General features: G+C 38.9%; 1 protein-coding gene across 1 annotated transcript in view; it reads right to left on the bottom strand.

The window, feature by feature from the left end:
* ephb2a (eph receptor B2a) overlaps window positions 1-19,949 on the bottom strand; it is a 54,609-nt gene that overhangs the window by 17,602 nt on the left and 17,058 nt on the right. Inside the window, exons 2-3 of the mRNA XM_067593589.1 lie at window positions 12,342-12,406; window positions 7,359-8,043 (exon numbers count right to left, since the gene is read on the bottom strand). Coding sequence (XP_067449690.1) covers window positions 7,359-8,043; window positions 12,342-12,406 — 750 coding nt within the window. The remainder of the gene's footprint in view (window positions 1-7,358; window positions 8,044-12,341; window positions 12,407-19,949) is intronic.

Genomic DNA, 19,949 nt, shown 5'->3' with positions numbered 1-19,949 from the left:
TTGCTTTGCTGCCTCAGGCACTGGGTGCCTTGAATCTGTGCAGCACAATGAAATCAGAAGACTATCAAGGCATATTGTAGCACAACATACAGCCCAGTGTCAGAAAGCTGTGTCTTAGTCACAGGTCATGAGTCTTCCAGCAGGATAATGACCCCAGGCATATATCAAAAGCACCCAAGAGAGGATGAGAAGAAAACATTGGACTGTTCTGAAGTGGCCTGCTATGAGTCCTGATCTGAATTCTATTGAACATCTGTGGAAAAAGCTGAAACCAAACTACCAGTGGAGAAGTGGAGAAACCATGGTTACGTTACGTTATCAACATTGTCACCATGGTAGCGACTTGTCAATTGCGAGGTAGCCACGCCCTAAAGCATACCCTGCTTTATTGTCTATTTTACTCTAAATGGGACCATAATTTATAAAATGAACATCATGATGCATTAAAGAAGACTTTATACTAGCAATCGAGATGATAAACTCATTAGGAAACTGTTTACTGAGGTAATAAATCAAGTGAGAAGTAGGATCATTTTCTTTTTGCAGCCAGTGGAGTCGCCCCCTGCTGGCCATTAGAAAGAATGCAGGTTTAAGGTACTTCTACATTGGCTTCATTTTTCAGACCTGGAGCTACCCGCTTGGGAGGGACAGTGAGGTGTTAGACCTCATAAGTATTTAGGGTGTCGCTTCTGTACAAGCAAAACTGGACAGAACCCTTTGATGAGCATATGTGGTCGAACATTGTATGTATTTTTTCCATGGCTGTTCAGCCTTGTGAATCATTTATTATCCCCATTACTGTACGTGCATTTTCCTCTATCTTCTATGCAAGCAGCAGGCCGTGGGTTGAAACCCCCGCTGCTAAGCAAAGCAAAACTTTGCAGTACCTGATCTCAGTTTTCATTCTAAGCAAATGGTGCAACTGATCAAACACATTTATAATGGGAAAATTATAGAATCAATGTTTTCCTGCTATGTTATTTTTAATAGAAATACTAACTACTGATTAATTATTAGCTACTGTATGTGCATGCCAGCAGTTAGGTGGCTATCAGCTGTAGTATTCTGTTTGGTCTGTTTGCCGGAAGACTGATCAATTTTCAAATAGCTGAGTTGATTTGTTTCAGTTGATTCTGACCTGACAGATATTCAATATCTACAAGCGACTGTTTGTCCACAGGAGCCACATCCTCATCGACAGTTTATGGTCAATACGATCTTTGTTTCTTTACCTACAGATTACTGAGGCCTGACTGCAATCCAGAAGTTAAGTCATGCTTCATCACTGAATAAAACTGCAAAGGTCCAAAGGAATAGTTCAACATTTTGGGAAACATATACATTAAAGAGTGAGATGAAAACATCAGTCTCATATCCTTGTGTCAACAGCTGGAGTCAGGATGTGGTTAGCCTAGCTTAGCATAAACACTGGAAGCGGGGGGAAACAGCTAGCCTGGCTCTGTCCAAATTTCAAAAATACACCAGCCAACACCTCAAAAGTTCACTGATTCACATGCATCTAATTCATTTAATCTGTACACAAACAGAAAAGTAAAAATTACAGTTTGTGGTTTTAGGGGAAATTATGATGGAACCATTTCTTGAAGAACAACAGTGTATCCATCCATTTATGACTTCTATATGGTGTCTCCAGCTACAGTACCAGCTGTAGGCCTCACTGTGACAATAAGACTTCAGGAAGCTGCCCACAGTCAGAGTGCAAAAGACTGTTGTTCATCCAGAAATAGTTCTAAAATGTATCTTCCGTTAAAACCACAAAGTATTGTTTTTCCTTTTCTGTTTGTGTAAAAATTAAACACAACATGTGTTAATCGTAGCATTATTTTTCAAAAGTGTTCAACTAATCCTTTAAGGTCTTGGTTTCCCAGGTAAGTTACAGTTGAATACACAATGAATCTTGTTGCCCAGTCATCAGTGAAACAAAGTGCAGTGCATGGTACAGATAAAAAATACACAGAAAGGCATCTGATGGTTATAAAGTCACTGTTCTAACTGGGTGATCATAACAGGACTGTCAGGCCACATCACAATCTAGCCCACCTTTTAAACAATGACATGCTGACAAAGTGAACCAAGTGGAAATTACGGGAAATGCTCACTACAAAGAAAAACAAAGTCAAAAATTCATAATCGTCCGCTCCACATGAGGCAGCGACTATCTTCCTATAATTAATTTGTAAAGAATGAGAGACTCTTCTACAATCTAGTTGCCTCTAAGAAGCCTAAACAATCTAAACTCCACCCTAGCTACTGTTTGTGGCAGCTCTGTAGAAGACTGTGAGAAGTTCTTGAAGTGTTTTGTTGAAAAAAGCATCAATTACTCCTGCTGCTTCACATCTTCCCCTGAGCCGTCTCCCACGCTGTTAGATGAGTTTGCCCCAGTAAATCACTTGAGGATTTGGTCGACGTTGTGTTCAACACCAAATTGTTCAAAGAAGTTTTGGAGACATTGCCCCTTGGCTTTTTAACAAAGTAAACAAGTCTCTCCTGTCTGACGTGGTCCCTGACTATTTTTACACAAGCCTGCATCCTGCCTCTCCTTTAGAAACCTGGCCTATATCCGACAGTCTCTCATAACTACTGTCCTTTATCCACTTTGACTTTGGTTTCAAAAATTGTTGAAAAAGTGGTTGCTAAGTAACTTTTAAAACTAATGGAAGGAAACAGTTATTTGATCATTTTCAATCTGGCTTTTGAAATAGCCACAGTAAGGATGCAATCACTCAAAGTAACAAAATACATCTTGATGAAGATGAGTGTGGACTCTGGTAATCTCATTATTTTCACTTGAGTGCAGCCTTCAATACAGTTGATTATATCATTTTACTTGTAGACTTAGGGACTGGGTTGGCCTTGGTGGAGCTGCTTTAAATTTGTTTTCAGCTTTGAAACAGAGTATCAAAATATCAAAGTCACTCTTGACAACTTTAGTTCTTCCCTGGCTCCCATGTCATGTGAGGTCCCACAAGACTCAATCCTTGGCCCTATTTTGTTCGGCTTGTACATACCACTCCTTGGCCATGTTATTTTGTCACTTCACAACTGTGTCCTACCTAGGACAGGGTATCAGCAGCCAATGCCTTTAAGGTATCAACCAAAATAACCCAATACCAAGTAGTATTAAAACTTCTCCAGTCAAACGATACCTGCATTCGATCCCTTTTCTTCGATTTAATGCAAACTGCGATTGGCCCACTACTGCTGCAGCTACAACGCTGTATGCGTTTTAGCTGCAGCTGTCTGTGTTGATAATACTTCCTTGTACAATTTGGAAAAGTCATTTAATAAATAGTGGTGGCATCATTCACATGATGGGTATAGGATGAAGTAGAAAAAAAGGCATAGAATGAAGTACTCTATAGGTATCATTATCACTTTAAAGGTACTGTTATCGAAACTTTTTAAATGATACCCAGCCCTAGTCCTACGTTTGTTACGCTGATGACACCCAGCTGTCTTGTTAAGTCCTGAAATTTGGCACAATCTGGATTCTGTGCACTGCTGCCGCGCCGCCATCAAACACTGGATGATCTGAAACTATCTGCAACTGAACATTGATGAGACTAAAGTTCCAGTTTTGGCACACAGTCTCACTGAGTCACTCCCCACCTTGGACCACTGACAACTAAATTAAAAGTCAGCCAAAAACTTTGGCTAACTTCAATCAGCACATCGAGAACCTTACAAATAAGAAATAATGCCAAAGTTAAGCCAAATCTCCCAAAAAACATAGTTGAACACCATCATTACCTAGATTACGACAATTCACAATTTACTTGTCTGAATCATGCAGTAGTTGCCCATCTACAGTTGGTACAGAATGCAGCAGCAAGACTTCTTAAAAACACTACATGTAGAGAACATATCTCTCCAGTCCTGGCTGAAGTACGCTACCTATTTGTTTCAGAATTCAATTTATGATTCTGTTGTTTACTCTCCATTCCCTATGGTCTGGCTTCACTTTACATTTCAGATCTGTTAAACCCTTATTCTGCACCGAGAACCCTTAGATCTGACAACCAGATGTTAAAAGTCATATGTTCCAGGCTTAAGGACAAAGGGCAATCATACTTTTCCTCTTGTAGCTCCAACTCTGTTGAAAAAAATGATTCCACCTCAGTTTCAGATCATCTGAGTAAAATCCCACATGTATATGCATTTTTATACCCTCTTTGTAATTACACACAATGATACAGTGTCTGGGTCAATTCTGGGATAGTAGCAAATTTTGAAATACGTTAAGGGTTATTTGGATGAACTGACCACATATAGGAATCTAAATGGTTACTTTATTGCCTGAAAAAATGTTAAAACTTAATAAAGTGACATATTAACAGTGAAAATACATCATATTTTAGCCTGGTGCAATTTAATCTCTGCCATGATGCCATCGCTGCAGGTGTATTTGTGATTCATCACATTTGGTGACCTGCCCTGATATTCATCTCACTCCTCCCGCCTAAACCAACCTAACCAACACTGCAGGTCACAGAATCTAATGGGTCACCAAATACGGTGCATCACCTGTTGCGGCAAATGCATTCTGGGATACCCAGTCATGTAGGGAAAAGCCTGTGGTGAAAAACACCAGCAGTAAGTAGGTAAGTAAAATTTATTTGTGTAGCGCTTTTTGTAGACATTAGTCACAAAGTGCTTTACAAGGCATAATACATCTACAAAAAGAAAGAAATGATAGCAGATGAAGTGACCACCCAAGTCATGTGATTAAAAAATTGCAAAACTAAAAAACACACTACACAATCAAAGCAAGGTAAAGCAAGTAAGCCCCCCGAAGAGAGCCACAGTGACAGCCAAAGCCATAAATACGTGTTGGTGTCTTCCGCCCACAGCTCCCAGTCACATCCACATCGTCTATCCAACACTCTGGTAAGTTAGCCAGCTTAGCTAGCACTTGATCCTAGCATCAAGTGATGACTGAGTTACTTGAACGAGTGTCATCTGAGCGCATTCTTCAATGGAAGGGACACAACTCAAGGAAATCTGACCTTTTGTACAAAGGAGTTAAGTTGGCCAATGCCACACATTTGCTTAAATTTGATTGCTGACCTAAACCTCCATCAGGTAGGCATCTGATCATCTGCACCATGACAACAAACTCAAACATCCAGCCAGAGTCATAAAGAACCATCTTCAGCAACAAGAAGAACAAGGAGCCCAGCAGCAGATGGTCTCTGATCATCTGCTGGAGTCAGTCTGGGATTAACATGAAGAGGCAGAAGAAGAACTGGCAACTTCTCCTAGATGCAGGAACAACCGACCTGCCGAGAACCTGAAACACTGAGAACTGCTGCTGTTTTAAAGACAAAGCTGCTCACAGCAGATATTGATTTACTTTAGGTTTCTGCTGTTTACTCAATTTTGTTTAAAGTTAGCTGATAAATACAAACTATTCATAGCATTACTTTTGAAAACATCCTTGCTTTGCTTTTAGTGATTTTAGTATGTATACAATAAACAAATACCATATACAATAGTTAAAGACACCATATGTTAAGAAACTGAAGAAAAAGAAGAAAGAAGAACAACAACAATATGTTCACCAACATCAAGCAGATGGAAGAAACCATGAAAAATGTGCAGGCCAGCACCTCAACATTTATAAAAAGGTAAACTAACATGTAACATTAACATGTCAGCATTAACAATAAACCCAGACAGTGAACAGGTTTCTAGTGATCCATCTTCTGAATGATCAGCTGCTCTGCAGTAAAGAACACAGTTTTGGCCATAAAATGCCAAGTGAGCAACAGCAAAGTGAGCGACAGTAACAAGCGCTGTTTCCAAAACAGAGTTTCAGAAAAACAACTGGATGGCTCCAAAATTTTATGTTTCGTAACATGTGAATTTTTACACAATGTTTGTAACTTTTCCACTAAACTCATACACATGAACTACATTTGTTACCACGGCAACTGTACACATCAAACACAGCAACAGCTTTAGCCTCATAATGCTTTAAAGACATTAAATTAAATACACACCATGAAAATGAGACTAACTAGTAGACATGATGCTTACACAATACAGAAAGAAACACACACTTCTTAAAGAGAGGGTGCTATCACATCCTGGACCACATGTGTCATTGAACTTTACATTCCTACATCAGCAGCAGTTCTTCATTCAGCCGCAAAGCTTAATCCCACAAAGTATTGCAGGGATAAATGAGCCCTGGCTGAAGAGTTTTTGACCCTCAAATGAAGTATTGTTCTCTGCTGTGTGTCAAAGAGGTTTCTCTGTACAAAAAGGATCTTGTCACATGTGAAGTCGTCACTCAGCCAAGACACAGTGAAGAACCTGATCAGGATTAATGATACGGATCAGATAGAGGACTTTAATACCAGAAGGGAAATGTGCCCAGCTGGCAGACACAGGACAAGGTCTGGAAGGCCCAAATACAAGTGAATCAGAATCATTGCACATCTCAATCAATCAATCAATCAATCAATTTTTATTTATATAGCGCCATATCACAACAGAAGTCATCTCACGGCACTTTTCACATAGAGCAGGTCAAGACCGTACTCTTTAATATACAGAGACCCAACAATTCCCCCATGAGCAGCACTTGGCGACAGCGGTAAGGAAAAACTCCCCTTTAACGGGTAGAAACCTCAAGCAGATCTCAGAAAATACCCGTCCAGCTCACAGCCTGAAACATCAAATCCAGACTGCATTTTAATATAATACTGTTTACATGTCTACATTTGTTAGTTTTTTTAAGATGCCATAATTCAATCAACACTACTTATTTCATAAAATTAAGCACACAGTTTACACTTGAGTTTCTTCCCTTTAGCTACTGCAGCTAGAGGACAGCAGTGTCCTTTGTTGTAAGGTCAAACAAATTTCCACTTATAATCTGCATAATCAAATGAAGCAGCGGCCACCTGAAGATGAGCAGTTCAGGACCTCGGGGTGAAACTCTAGGCTGGGGAAGTCAATAACTTTTGACAACACTTGAAAAACAAATCAAACATCTCGACGCCTGAAGCAATGGACTTTGCTTGTACTGGACAATCTGTGATTGAACAAAATGGGGCCAAAAAACACATTCATGCTTAGCAAAATTATGTTGCTGACAGGTCACCAAAATGGTGGGTGGACCAAACTGCCAACATTGTCATCCCTGGAGCCATGATGCTAGTGTGGCTAAAACCGCATGATAATGGTTATTACAACCTTTCAGCTGACTTAATATAATGTTCTGCTTCTGAGACAAGAAGGTAAGCAGCACCTCTAAGACGACACATAACTGCTGTGACAAAAAAACCACAAAAACTAAGAACAAGTGTCTTACAGTTGTAGCTTCTTACCTCTGCAGACTGTACCGTTCTCCACCGCCTCGTACCCCGCTTTGCACATGCAGCGACCGATGGGTACCATCCACTCCCCATCGCCGTTACAATACAACTTGATGGGTACATCGACCTCCTCCCCATTGGGAACACATACCCCTCTGGCTGCCACCAGGGAGGTGCTCTCTGCCCCGGACAGAGTCTCAGGAAAGATGGCGCCATTCTGGATCACACTGGGACATTTCCTGTAGAAGACGCGAACAGCGATGAGTGACATACAGGCGCCATAATCCTGGAAAGCGAGGTAGAAGCCATTGCGTGAAACAGGTCCAAAACTCCGGACTTCACTGTTGATCTTCATGATGCGGCCCCCGAGGTCAACCTGAGAGAAGCTCTCATCAGCCGCTATAGTGTCCACTTTCACCCAGGGGTTCTCCATCCAAGGTGGGGACGTTTTAGTGGCTGTGTCTGAGTCAGACTCATAGTAGTACAGGTTGAAGGTCTCTTTGCAGGAGCCGGGGACATTGGGGATGGAACTGCAGTCACGTACTGAGAACTTCATCTGGACGTGGATGCGCTGAGCACCACGCCGACGGATGTATTTGGTGCGTACCCAGTTGTTCTGGCTGCTATCGAAGACATTACACACCTGATATGTTCGGATGGTGTTCATGTTTTCATTATAGCCGCTAACTTCTTCCCACTAAAAGACAGACAAGAAGAAAACAAAGACAACAACAAAAAATTGATCCAGTGACACATAAAACATGTACAAAAACGACAGTAGCAGTTCTTCTTAAAAGTAACAAGTCCTCCATTTTAAACAACTACCAAATGGTGCAAATGTAAAACTACCCTGATTGTAAAACAACCCTCTTCCCTTTTTCCAACAGCTGTTTTTAAAGATACAACAGACTTTCACATTTGTCCTATTGGGAATTATTAATCCAAGGAGAAAAGAGTCATCATCCTTAAAGCTTTTCTCTCGTAAAAGTGAAATAAAACCATTAAAGCAGAACATAAATCCCACATTAATGTAGCTTGTCTATCAGTCACATACTCATGAATGTCAGGCTCTATGGTCAAAATGATTTTCTTTGACAGTAAGGTATTATTCAGCAAGTGTTTCGTCTTTTTGAGCTCCTCATTATCATCACTGTACAATAGATTTGGTATTATATATTATATAGAATTAAATGCATTGACCATAATATCTGCCATTAAATTCCAACATTCCCTCCATCATGATTTAATACCAGTTCTCCTTAAAGGACGAGTTCACAGTCAGTCTTAAACCAACAGTCAGGAGCCCAAATGAACAGTGAGACATGTTTTTCTTGCTGTAATCATTCCTCCTGTTCATACTGACCATTAGAAGATCCCTTCATAATGACCTTACAATGGAAGTGATGGAGGACAAAATCCACAGTCCTCCTTCTGTACAAAAATGTATTTAAAAGTTTATCTGAAGCTAATATGAAGCTTCAGCGTTCAAATGAGTCAAATCAACCAAACCAACACTAATCAAACACTTTTAGTGTTGACTGACTCCTCACAAGTCTACAAACAACCCATAATGCAACACTCTCTGTAGGAGCCAGTGTTACAGCGATACTCCATTCAAAGAGAAGATGTGATGTTGAGAACATCTAACTGTCTAATCCTTTTCAAATTTAATCAAATTTAATTTCCGGGATAAAATATTATTTTTGAACATGTATTATTATTATTATTAGTAGTAGTAGTAGTGGTATTATTATTATTATTATTATTGTTGTTGTTGTTGTTTTTGTTGTTGTTGTTATATTGGGTTTATTATGTCTGACACACATTTACAGTTTATTTAATGACATAACCTTGCAGTCTTTTCTTTAATTGATGGATAAACTCTTCTTTAATCTGGAATTGAGGAGGTGAGTGAATCCCACAGAGACGTGGTTTAAGGTTTAATGCTTCACCTCTGGACCCTGAACTGACCTCTTTGCCGGATCTAACAACATGATAACAAAGTTAAACACAGTTAAACAGACCTCCTGAGAGACCATTTCTGAACAATAACTAAACTGTGGCCTGAACTAAAAGCATAAATGACCTTTGGGGTCATTTGAAGCAGGAGAAAGGACCTGTAACAACAACACACCTTCCCTTATCTAAACAGTCATAAACTCTAAATCATGTTCCTGGAGTCTCCCTGCAAATCTAAACCAAATCTGATCTATCTAATCATTATGTAAATCATGTAATGTTGTTTGTCATGTTAATACTTGAAGAATGAGGAGTAATCACATAACTGTTGCTTTAACTGTATTTTACTACTAGAAGTGTCGATGGTTTAAGAAAGTTGAATCAATGAAGGTTCGATGTCTAAACATCATGAGAAGTGTTAATATGAAGGTGAATATTTGGTGTCGATAGAAATATTGACTTATTATTAAATGAATGAATAATGCTGAACTGTTTCCTGAATAGTTTTACAATGTATGACACAAGGTGATATGAAGTCTTCAGACATAGAGACTCAGAGTGAGAAAGTTATTCACCATCAGGTTGAAGTCAGCCACAAAGAGCTCCTCAAACAAGGAAACTGAATATTCATCAACAATTCTGCACAAAAACATTTAAACACCCAAAACTTGTCTGTTTTATCCAAACTTACTGGACAACCTCAGAGGGATTTCTCCAAAGACACAGGAGTCCAGTTTTTCAATCACGTATATGTGTATTTTAATCTTTTATTGAAACAAGTTTATATTTATATTATTAAGTCTTGTGCTTCCATGTCGAGTATTTCATCTCCACTGAATAAGGACTTGAGTGTCGTCATATTAAACTTTATAAGATTACAAGAAGCCAGATAAAGACTGAATCCTCAAATCAAATTGAAGCTTTGAAGAACATAGCGAGGCTTTAAATGGATCTCTGTCTGCTTGCTGAGAGTTGTAATGCAAACATGGAATTCATCCGACTGAGAGACTCTTTCCAGAGCAGCCTGAACACGACTCCACTCCTCTTCATCGGTGCTTCAACACAGACGTGGATCCGGGCTGCGCAGCAAACATCACTGGTGACTCGACACCAGCCAGATACAGTTGAACCTAAACAAAGCCGGACGTCTCTGCAGCAACGAATCTCATCAACAGTAAACAACAGATCGACATGACTTTATGATCAAAGGTTGATGTCGAAGAACGTTCAAATTAAAAGAAGTTAAATTATCTTCCCCTCAGCATTTTCTTTATTAATTTCTTTTATTAGCATTTAAAGGCCTTATTATTCTTTCCTATTTATTATCTTATGTTGATATTAATAATTGTCTTCATTTATCCTGAGAAGGTGATGTGGTTTCTTTGAGCTCAGACTGAGACTGATTCTCTGATCACACTGAGAAATAAATTCAGGGTTTAATGTTTCCTCCAGACATTAAAGATTACCCTTATTAATAAAGCATTAATATTCCTACATGACTCACATGAACATCATACAATAAGGATGCACAGGTTCCTCAGTACACACACACACACACACACACACACACACACACATACACACACACACACACACGTGTTTGCACGTCAAATTTCTGTTTCTTTAAACAAATAAAGACATAAAAACTGTCCAAACATGCATTAAGAAAACAAAAGTATAATTAAGTCACTAAAACAGATAACAGAGTGAGAAAATATGCTTATTGATAAGAAAATGATTTTACAATAGTAATGAAGGATATTGTCTCTGCTGTGTGCTGGTTGGTTTTTTGTGAGTCTGAGGATCCTCTATCACACCTGGAGCACAAGACAGAGTATCCGCCTGCTTTCACAACCTTATAGTTCTTGTGGAACAGATAAATTTATGAGATTAAAGAGGACGAGCTGCTATTGTTTCATCTTTTTGTAATAAAGCTCAGTTCCTTTCCTTAAAGCCTCGTTAGCTGTGTGTCATCAGTAAAGGTTGGAAGGTGTTTGAGCTCACATGAGGTCACTTATTAACACATTAACATTAACACAGCAGCCAGTGGATATTTCAGATAGTCTGAGTCATGAACACTCTTATTAAACTGCCATATATCTTATATAATAGTCATATCTTAACACTGATTATTTATGTATGTACTGCATAGATTGTCCTGTATGCAGTACATATAGATCATACACATATATTTTTAAAAAAGGTCTATTTTAGACGCAATTCATTATGTTTTATTCAAATATAGAGGAATATTTCATATGTGTGTCCCAGTTCAGTACTGTATATTAATGTTATGATTCTCGCTCTGGTTTCTCTCACAGTCCAGAAATTGACTGTGAAGAGGCAACAACCAATTTCAAAGACTTAATACAATTATTACTAAATTAACACAATTTACTTTGTATTGATTGTTTTCAGACTCTTTTCTTCACATCTGTTAACAGCGAGAAGATGAACCACAGCATCATTTCATAAACTGCTGTCAGCTGCAACTAAGGATCATTTTCATTAGCAATGAATATGTTGATTATTTTCTCGATTAATTGATTGGTTGTTTGGGCTGTAAAATGTCAGAAAATGGTGAAAAATATTGATCAGTGTTTCCCAAAGTCCAAGATGACGTCATCAAATGTTCAAAGATATTCAGTTTACTGTCATAGAGACCAAAGAAACCAGAAAATATTCACATTTAAGAAGCTCGAATCAGAATCTGGACTTTTCTTTTTCTTTCTTCAAAAATGACTCAAAATGATTAATTGATTATCAAAATAGTTGGCAATTAATTTCATAGTTGGCAACTAATCGACTAATCGTTGCAGCTCTAGACTGCTGATGATCCACTGACAGTAAAATGCTGATTAAATCTTTTTGTTTTAAGCTCATTTGACTAAAACACATCGATGTGGAAGGTTTCCATCCATCCAAAGCTGTTCATGTCTTCTGGTAAAATGACTTGTAGCTGCTGTCACTTATGTATCTGAATATCAGCTTCATGTTTTAAAACGTATTCCTCGAGTCTTGGTTTAGTCCACTCACCCCCTGTGATGGGTAGATGGTCCAGCCCAGTTCTGCTGTCGCTGTTGTTGAGTCCATTAGCACCTCTGCAGGAGACACGAATCAAAAGGTCAGAGAAAGACAAAAAATGGGGGATATATAACGTTCATGTGTTCTTGAGGAAAGATTCAATTTCCTTCTGTAAAAATCCTAAATACTAATTATAATAATTATATATAATTATAATACTAATTTATACATTTTCTCACAGGACATTCCTTCCATATTCTTTTGTAATGTAACAACAGCAGGCTGCCCATCAAACTGTGTGTCTGCAGCTCTTCTGTGAATAAAGATTCAGAGTTTTATCTCTTATTGATTCAAGATGATAAAAGGAGAGATGAGGTTATATCACAGCCTTTCTGAAAGTCTCCACTCAAACACATCTTCACTTCATTTATGTGTTTGAGTTTCACTGCGGACTCGTGTGCAGAGTTTCTCACCAAGAATCAGATTTTTAGCGTTTAGCTATGAGAATGATTTATGACATCACAACAGATTTACAACAATTAAAAAACATGAGAAGCAATGAAACAGCAGATTGACCCACAGAGCAGACAAAGGTTTAAATGACTGAAGCTGTGACACAAATGCTTGTGACTCGTCCAGAATAAACAACCAGCGGACCAGACGATGAGCAGAGAGTGTGTGTGTGTGTGTGTGTGTGTGTGTGTGTGTGTGTGTGTGTGTGTGTGTGTGTGTGTGTAGTAGATGGTGGAGCTAAAAGAGTGATGTGGTCCTTTAATTGATGTGTCAAATAAATGGTGATTAGTGAGTAGCATCATTATAAAATCTCCTGTTGTAGCTTCTGTTATTCACACGTTACATATTTTCACTACTACACTCAGATCACAGGACCACGTTCATCTCAGTGACTCCAGAGTGTTGATGTGGTGAGCAAACCAACGCAGATGCTTCTGAGGGGAAAAAAAACAAAAAAAACAACAACAGTCGCTTCACCAAAAAGTTGAACCATGTTCATCTTACGCCGTAACGCCACGGCGTTGGTCAACTAAACATATAAAAGGTACGACTACTGGTAGATGATTGTTAAAGTGACCACTGTCAAACTACTGTTGAACTGAGTTGTTTCAGTTCTGCTCCTGTTCATGATCCAGATCAGAGTGTTTATGATTTGACATGAGTCAAAACCTGGACCTGTTACCACGGCAACAAGTCCTTCAGCTTATTGAACCCCAAACATGAACTCATTTGACTTACTCTCTTAGATTTATAATGAAAGAATGTTGATATTATTATGATTTTAGATCATTATGATGATGACTTTTATAATGAAGAACGACCCTGACATGTACAAGCTAAACTATAAAAGAATAAATCCACATTTAGTTAGAGATACTCTGAGGATTCAACAGAGCCAGAAGATATTTAATGTTTAATCTGACATGGGAAAACGTATTAAATGATTAACTCTGCACTAAAACATGTTTACATATTTAAAGCTGCTTTTAAAGATGTGTTTCATTGTCACAGCAGCATCAGTGTCAGTGTGACCACGTTGACTGGTCACATGTGACAGTTTAACGGTGATCAAAGTGTTGAAACAGTAGAAACATTGTTCAGCACGACGAAGAACAAAATAACAGCAGGAAGACAGAAAATGAGACTTCTGTCTATGAATCTGTTGACTTCATGATCAGCTGATGTCTCTCAGGATCTCTAACTAACACCTCAGTCCCACCTCAGTCTGCCTGGAGACATCAGCTTCATCCATCATCTCTGTGCCGCCCCCCCACCACAGAGGAGGAAGCATGTCAGGTGAAACCATGATGCTTGAACTGTTTCCTACACATGTTCAATTATTCACATCTTCCTGACAGTCAACTGCTGCGGAGAGCTTCGTCCTTCAGCGGCTTTGAGGGAAGTCAGAGATGATCGCAGGCGGTTCACGTCTGAATATCACGATGGCCGCCTCCGTGTCCTTCAGTGTAATTACACAACAGTAAGACTCAGTGATGACTCTTTCATTCCTGAGCTCTTATTGAAGGTCTATATGATCCACTCGTCACGCACACAACTGCACACACTCTTACACCTCATTGAGTCTGTGCATAAAAGCAGCTATTAGCCTGCAAACAGAGCAGAAGGAAATCACTGAATGCTTAAACATGCTGCTTCCACTTTCAGCTTTCTTTAGCTAACAAAGCTCAGGAACCATAACTAGCATTCAGTACGAGTCAGTACGGAGGATTACTGCTGGCGCTATGATGTTGACACAAAAACACAAAAAAGCAGATTTCATTATTCTAATTGTTCCCATGAACAATTTAAAGCTGATTTAGACCTGCACAGCAATCATCTCACTCACTCGTTCTTCAAGCGAAGGCGTTTCTCTGTTTTCATTGTAAACTGAATATCTGAGTTTCAGGTTGTTGGTTGTAAAAAAAAAAAACGAGACATATGAAGATAAGATATGAAGCACATTGGATTCTGGGAAATTTTCACCATGTTCTGATATTTTAAAGATTCTTGTCAGAAACTTGATTTGTCTTTCTGAACATAACCTGGTTGAAGGACCACTGCAGTGATTCACTGTTTACTTCCATGAAATTAAAAAACCTGTAATAATCTGTTTGTTAGTACACTCGATCCTACATTTCCCATAATGCAACTCCGTCACATCTGTTTCTAGATTCCCTCTTAAGTGGTTTTTCCTTTAACCCTTATTTTAACTTCTTATTGTTTTTACAGACTCACAGCTTGTTTCTAAGAAGAAATCCAGAGAGTTCATCGTTCACTGTTGCTTAGAATTTATTACAAAATAAACATATGATGAAAATAAGACGCAGGTGCTGCAGTGTCTTTAATCTTTAACTGTAGACGCCTTCAGAGGGCCGAGGCTGTAACCTGCTTTCTCCTCCACCATGGGCCACACATACATAAATACATAAATAGAAATACTCTTAAAAACCCTCTACCTGGTAAATGCCTCAACATACTTCAAACAAAGTGAAAACAAAACCACTACAGCTGTCGGTCTTCATACATCTTCTCTTGTCACTTTACACATGAACAACGCAGAGCAACACCACGACTGTAAACGTGTCCTAACGTTGTCTCATGTGTTCGACGTGTAGAAAGGACAAAGACACAGAGCTGTTGGACAGAGATGAGGGAGGATGTGACTGCAGCCTTTTCACCTTCACAACAGCTCCCATCACGTCTGTCACCCCCACTGGGAGGAGAGAAAAGACCAGTCTGAGAGTCTGGAGAAACACTCGCCTACTTCTGAGGAAATAAAGAAAGCAAACAGTCTTCCTACATTAACATGAAATTCATCAGCAAGTGCTTAAAATGTTTGTATTGACTAAAGTGAGTGAAAGCAGTGAACACGGCGACCGAGCCTGCACCTCTGATGATTGTGTAAAGTCGGCCAGCACGTTGGAGACTCTCGGCTGGACTGCTCACATAAGAGGTCGGCAGGCAGTTATGAAACAGCTACGTGTTTTAAATAACCTGCTTTTAAGAGGAACTCCAGCAATTCTGCACACAAGCACGTTTCCAGGAGCTCTGTGAATAAAAAGTAGTTTAAAGCTCCAGAAGAAGCTGTGAAATCTGATAAATTGCCTCAAGTGATGTCACTCGAGTCAGCCTGGGGACTATAAGTTTGTAAATGAAAAACAATCTGACAAAATAAGATCATATCTTTGGCTCTGCTGCATTGATTTTGATCATTGAATATGAAACGTTAAATGCGTGTCGTACTCTGTTAACTTATTGGAGATTTTCTAGAGGATCATGTCTGTTTATCTGAAGCAATTGTTGCATCCAGGTAATGGACGTTATAAACTGTCACAATATCAGGTTTTTGTATTATTAATGTCAGCCTTTTATCGGTTTTCAGAATAAAATGCGAGCAGCCACTGGTGTGTCCAAATGGCCCATTTTTCCGGCTGCTCGCTTCCTGTTAGTATCAGCAGCGATTAATGAGGAGCTGGGAGCGAGCGGCGAGCCAGGTGTCAGAGCCGCCGCTAAACAGGAATAAAGAGGCCATGAGCACTGACCTGCAACAAATTCCCACAGACTCAGCCAGGAAGGAAGCAGGAGGGACGGAGGAGACTCAAGATCTGAATGAGCACGTCTCTGCTACAGCAGCGATACAGCCTGTGGTGTTTTACCGTTTCATCAAGCAGATCTGAAGAACTACACACGAGTTAAAACACAAACTTGTTTATCCAGGGTTAACTTTTAGTCTCATTTTGTAAAAGTGTTTCCTGTCTGTAACTGGTTTCCAGACCTTGTGTATTAGTCCACAACGTTCCTGTAAGGCCTTTCATGATAGAATCAACACAGGATGCACATCAACCACTCAAATTTTGAGAAAATACACACGTACTAAAATCTTTTTCTAGTCTTGACTCCAACAACCTTTATTATGGTAATAATAAGTAAAAACCTGATCTAAATACTGGAGGTCCTGGACTCAGAACTGTAAATGGATGAGATTTAATTGATACTGGACATTGAGAAGACAACTCACTCTGTTGGAGTTGTTGGAACTACAGAAACACTTGTAATTGTACATGCATGTACAGAGTGAAGCTTCTTCCCTCACAAACAATCTGTGGAGCAGCGAGCACGTTAAACACCAGACAGCTTCAATTTTGACTCGTCGTTAAATTATTCACAGAATTCACAGCGTTTGTCATTTTAACCAGTGAAAGCAACAGTCAGCACTGGTTTAAAACTGCTACCTGAATGTTTTGAACACTAATTAGCTAATTAGCTAATTAGCTTTGGAGTTATGTAAACCTGTGTCTGAGTATCCAAAGAATTCTTCTCATACTCACGTTGATTTGAACTGTTTGACTGCAGGCTGGTGTGAAGCAGAGCAGTGTTGATACATCAGGTGGACAAAACAAGGCGGGAAAAGGATCCACAGTTGATCAGCTTGATTTTAGGCGACATTGATCCTTTAAAATATGTGTAGATCGGCCCTGATGCTGATTCTTAGGATCTTTTAGGATACCAAAACATAATGTGTCTCTAAATATCAGTACTCCAGCTCACAGCAGGACACTGAGACTGACTCTGTTATTAACAGATCACATTAAAAACAAAGAGGAGTGAACGACGTGATCAGATTCACTCTCGACTGTTACATGTGTCTTTAAATAATCAGCTGCTGATTACTGGAGAGCCAACAGGTTCATATTCCCCAAAACAAACAAAAAGTCAACAAAAATAATCAATAGAAAATTCTACTGTATTAAGTTAGATATAAATATTACATTTCCATAAGATAATGAGATATAATTAATGTCAGAATACTAAATACATGGAGCCAAATCCACAAAAGGATTGTGCAGCTTTTATGGCGGCTAAACTTGTGCAAATGGGGCAAAAACTTCGTGTGTAGTTGACAAAGTACCTGGAAAGAGTGAAACGCATCACAAACTGTTCTGCCAAGCAAATAACGTCATGGTGTGACTGTTCAATTTGCATTTATGTAAATTAGGTAATATTCATACATTCGGTGCAAAATTGACCCCTTTCTGTGTTCTAACTCACAAAGACGCTAACAGACACACGCAGGTAGACTTATTAGAGTCCTCAGAGAGTTTCACTTTAAATCTTACTGCTTGTGAGGCCTGAATGATATTAAATTGATATTGAATGATATCAAGGACGAAATCTAGACAGTCTAGTCAGACGTTGGAGGGGATCAACGTCTGACTTTCAGCTACTTGAAATAAAAATGTCCTGACAGCTGTGATGGAGCTCAGGATTCATCTGAACAGTTTATCACAGACAGGTCTGAATGTGTGTGTCGATGTTTAGCAGAACACAGAACTTTAATTAATGAAGTTAAATGAGCACAGACTCTTATTGTTTCAGCTGCTGTGACACACAAACACAACATCAGTTTCTGTGAAATCCTGAACGACATCATTGTAAGATTCATTACGACATTAATCTGACACGTTTCAGACCTGCCTGAGTCACATTAATAGCTTAATAGATTATGTAACAGATGTGAAATACTAGAGAAGTAAAAGAATCAAAATACATGAAAGTTGGTTTGTAACTGTGGAGCTCTGTGTGTGAGCACCTCTGCTAATTAAAGACACACAGTTTGAGGCTTTGGTACTCTCTGCAGTTTCATTATGAACCAATCAGTGTGCTGAAACGTGGAGAAAAGCCTGAAACACTGGAAACACTGGACACACTGGAAACACTGGACACACTGGAAACACTGGACACACTGGAAACACTGGACACACTGGACACACTGGAAACACTGGACACACTGGACACACTGGACACACTGGACACAGCTCCTCTCATTCAATCAGACGTAAAATAAGGGCAAATTTCACTCAACTGCAAAACTTTATGGTCGTGTTTGCACCGTCATGTCATTCGCACAAAATCTGTTGTGATTCGGACCTTAAAACGAGGCAGATTGTGTTCACAGTGCTGAGTCTGGCTGTTCCATCTTCAGAGGACGAGTAGATCCACAACACATTTCCATAACATAAATGAACAGTTTCCAGCAGCAGCAGTTTTCAGTGATAAACTCACTCAACTCTGTACTGACACAGTCAGAGACTAGCTGGTGAACATAGTGCAGCATTTAGCAGAATATTGTTCTTACATTCATCAGATGAACACAAACATGACTGCATCTTAAACCTTAAACAAATAACACAGGAGTGTAGTTTGAGGAAAATGATCCAATATGGACTCTGACATCCAGCCAACATGAAAATCATTCAATCATTTCAGTATTTCTGCTCCAATTTTGTACATATAGTCTTTGTGTTGATATGTGTGTATATTAGTAGATGATACAGTGCATAAACACGTGGTAATAATCCATTGTGTGGGTTTCTACTATATTGTGTTTGTCTACAGTAGATCAACACATAAGTACTGAAACTGCAACATCATCATCTTTTTATAAAGTTTGGATCCATATGACGAAGACTGACACTAACTATAAACACTATAAACAACAAACATGGTTCTTCTTCCATTTCCTGTCAAACTTCTACCATCAGACAGTTACTGAATCCAACCAGATGACTAAAGCTGTGTGTACGAACAAAGACATGAAGCTGCTCATACACACAGTTCTGTTCTCTAAATCTCAGTCATTGTGGAAGAACAATTAACCATAAATGGATGAAGATACGTCCTGAATCAACCGTTTACATATCAACATGCTGCCTTCACACCTGTCAATGAAACAAACAGCAAAGTTCACTGTGACTGACTGTGTTGCATCAATCCCATCATTATGCACGACTGGTTATTTATAGTCAAATATTAATACCACAATGTAAAAATACTTCATTACACATGAAAGTCATGCTTTTAAAAGCCTCTTCTGTAGGCTTTTAGCAGTTGATTAACTTAAAGTATTGAAAGTAAAAGTACTTGTTTTGCAGAAAATCAGGTTGTGACTATATTAAATACTTTTAATAAAGTCTATTATTAAAACTGATGAATGATTGTTATTATTTGATCTTCAGGACATTATAAGAGTCACCAGATAAATCTGATAGATGAATCATTTTTTGTGAATTATTGGAGTTTTACCTTTTTTTTTTTTTTTTTACCAAA

The sequence above is a fragment of the Thunnus thynnus genome, chromosome 6 (assembly GCF_963924715.1).
Source record: "Thunnus thynnus chromosome 6, fThuThy2.1, whole genome shotgun sequence".
NCBI lineage: Eukaryota > Metazoa > Chordata > Actinopteri > Scombriformes > Scombridae > Thunnus > Thunnus thynnus.
This window is presented reverse-complemented; position numbering and strand designations above follow the sequence as displayed.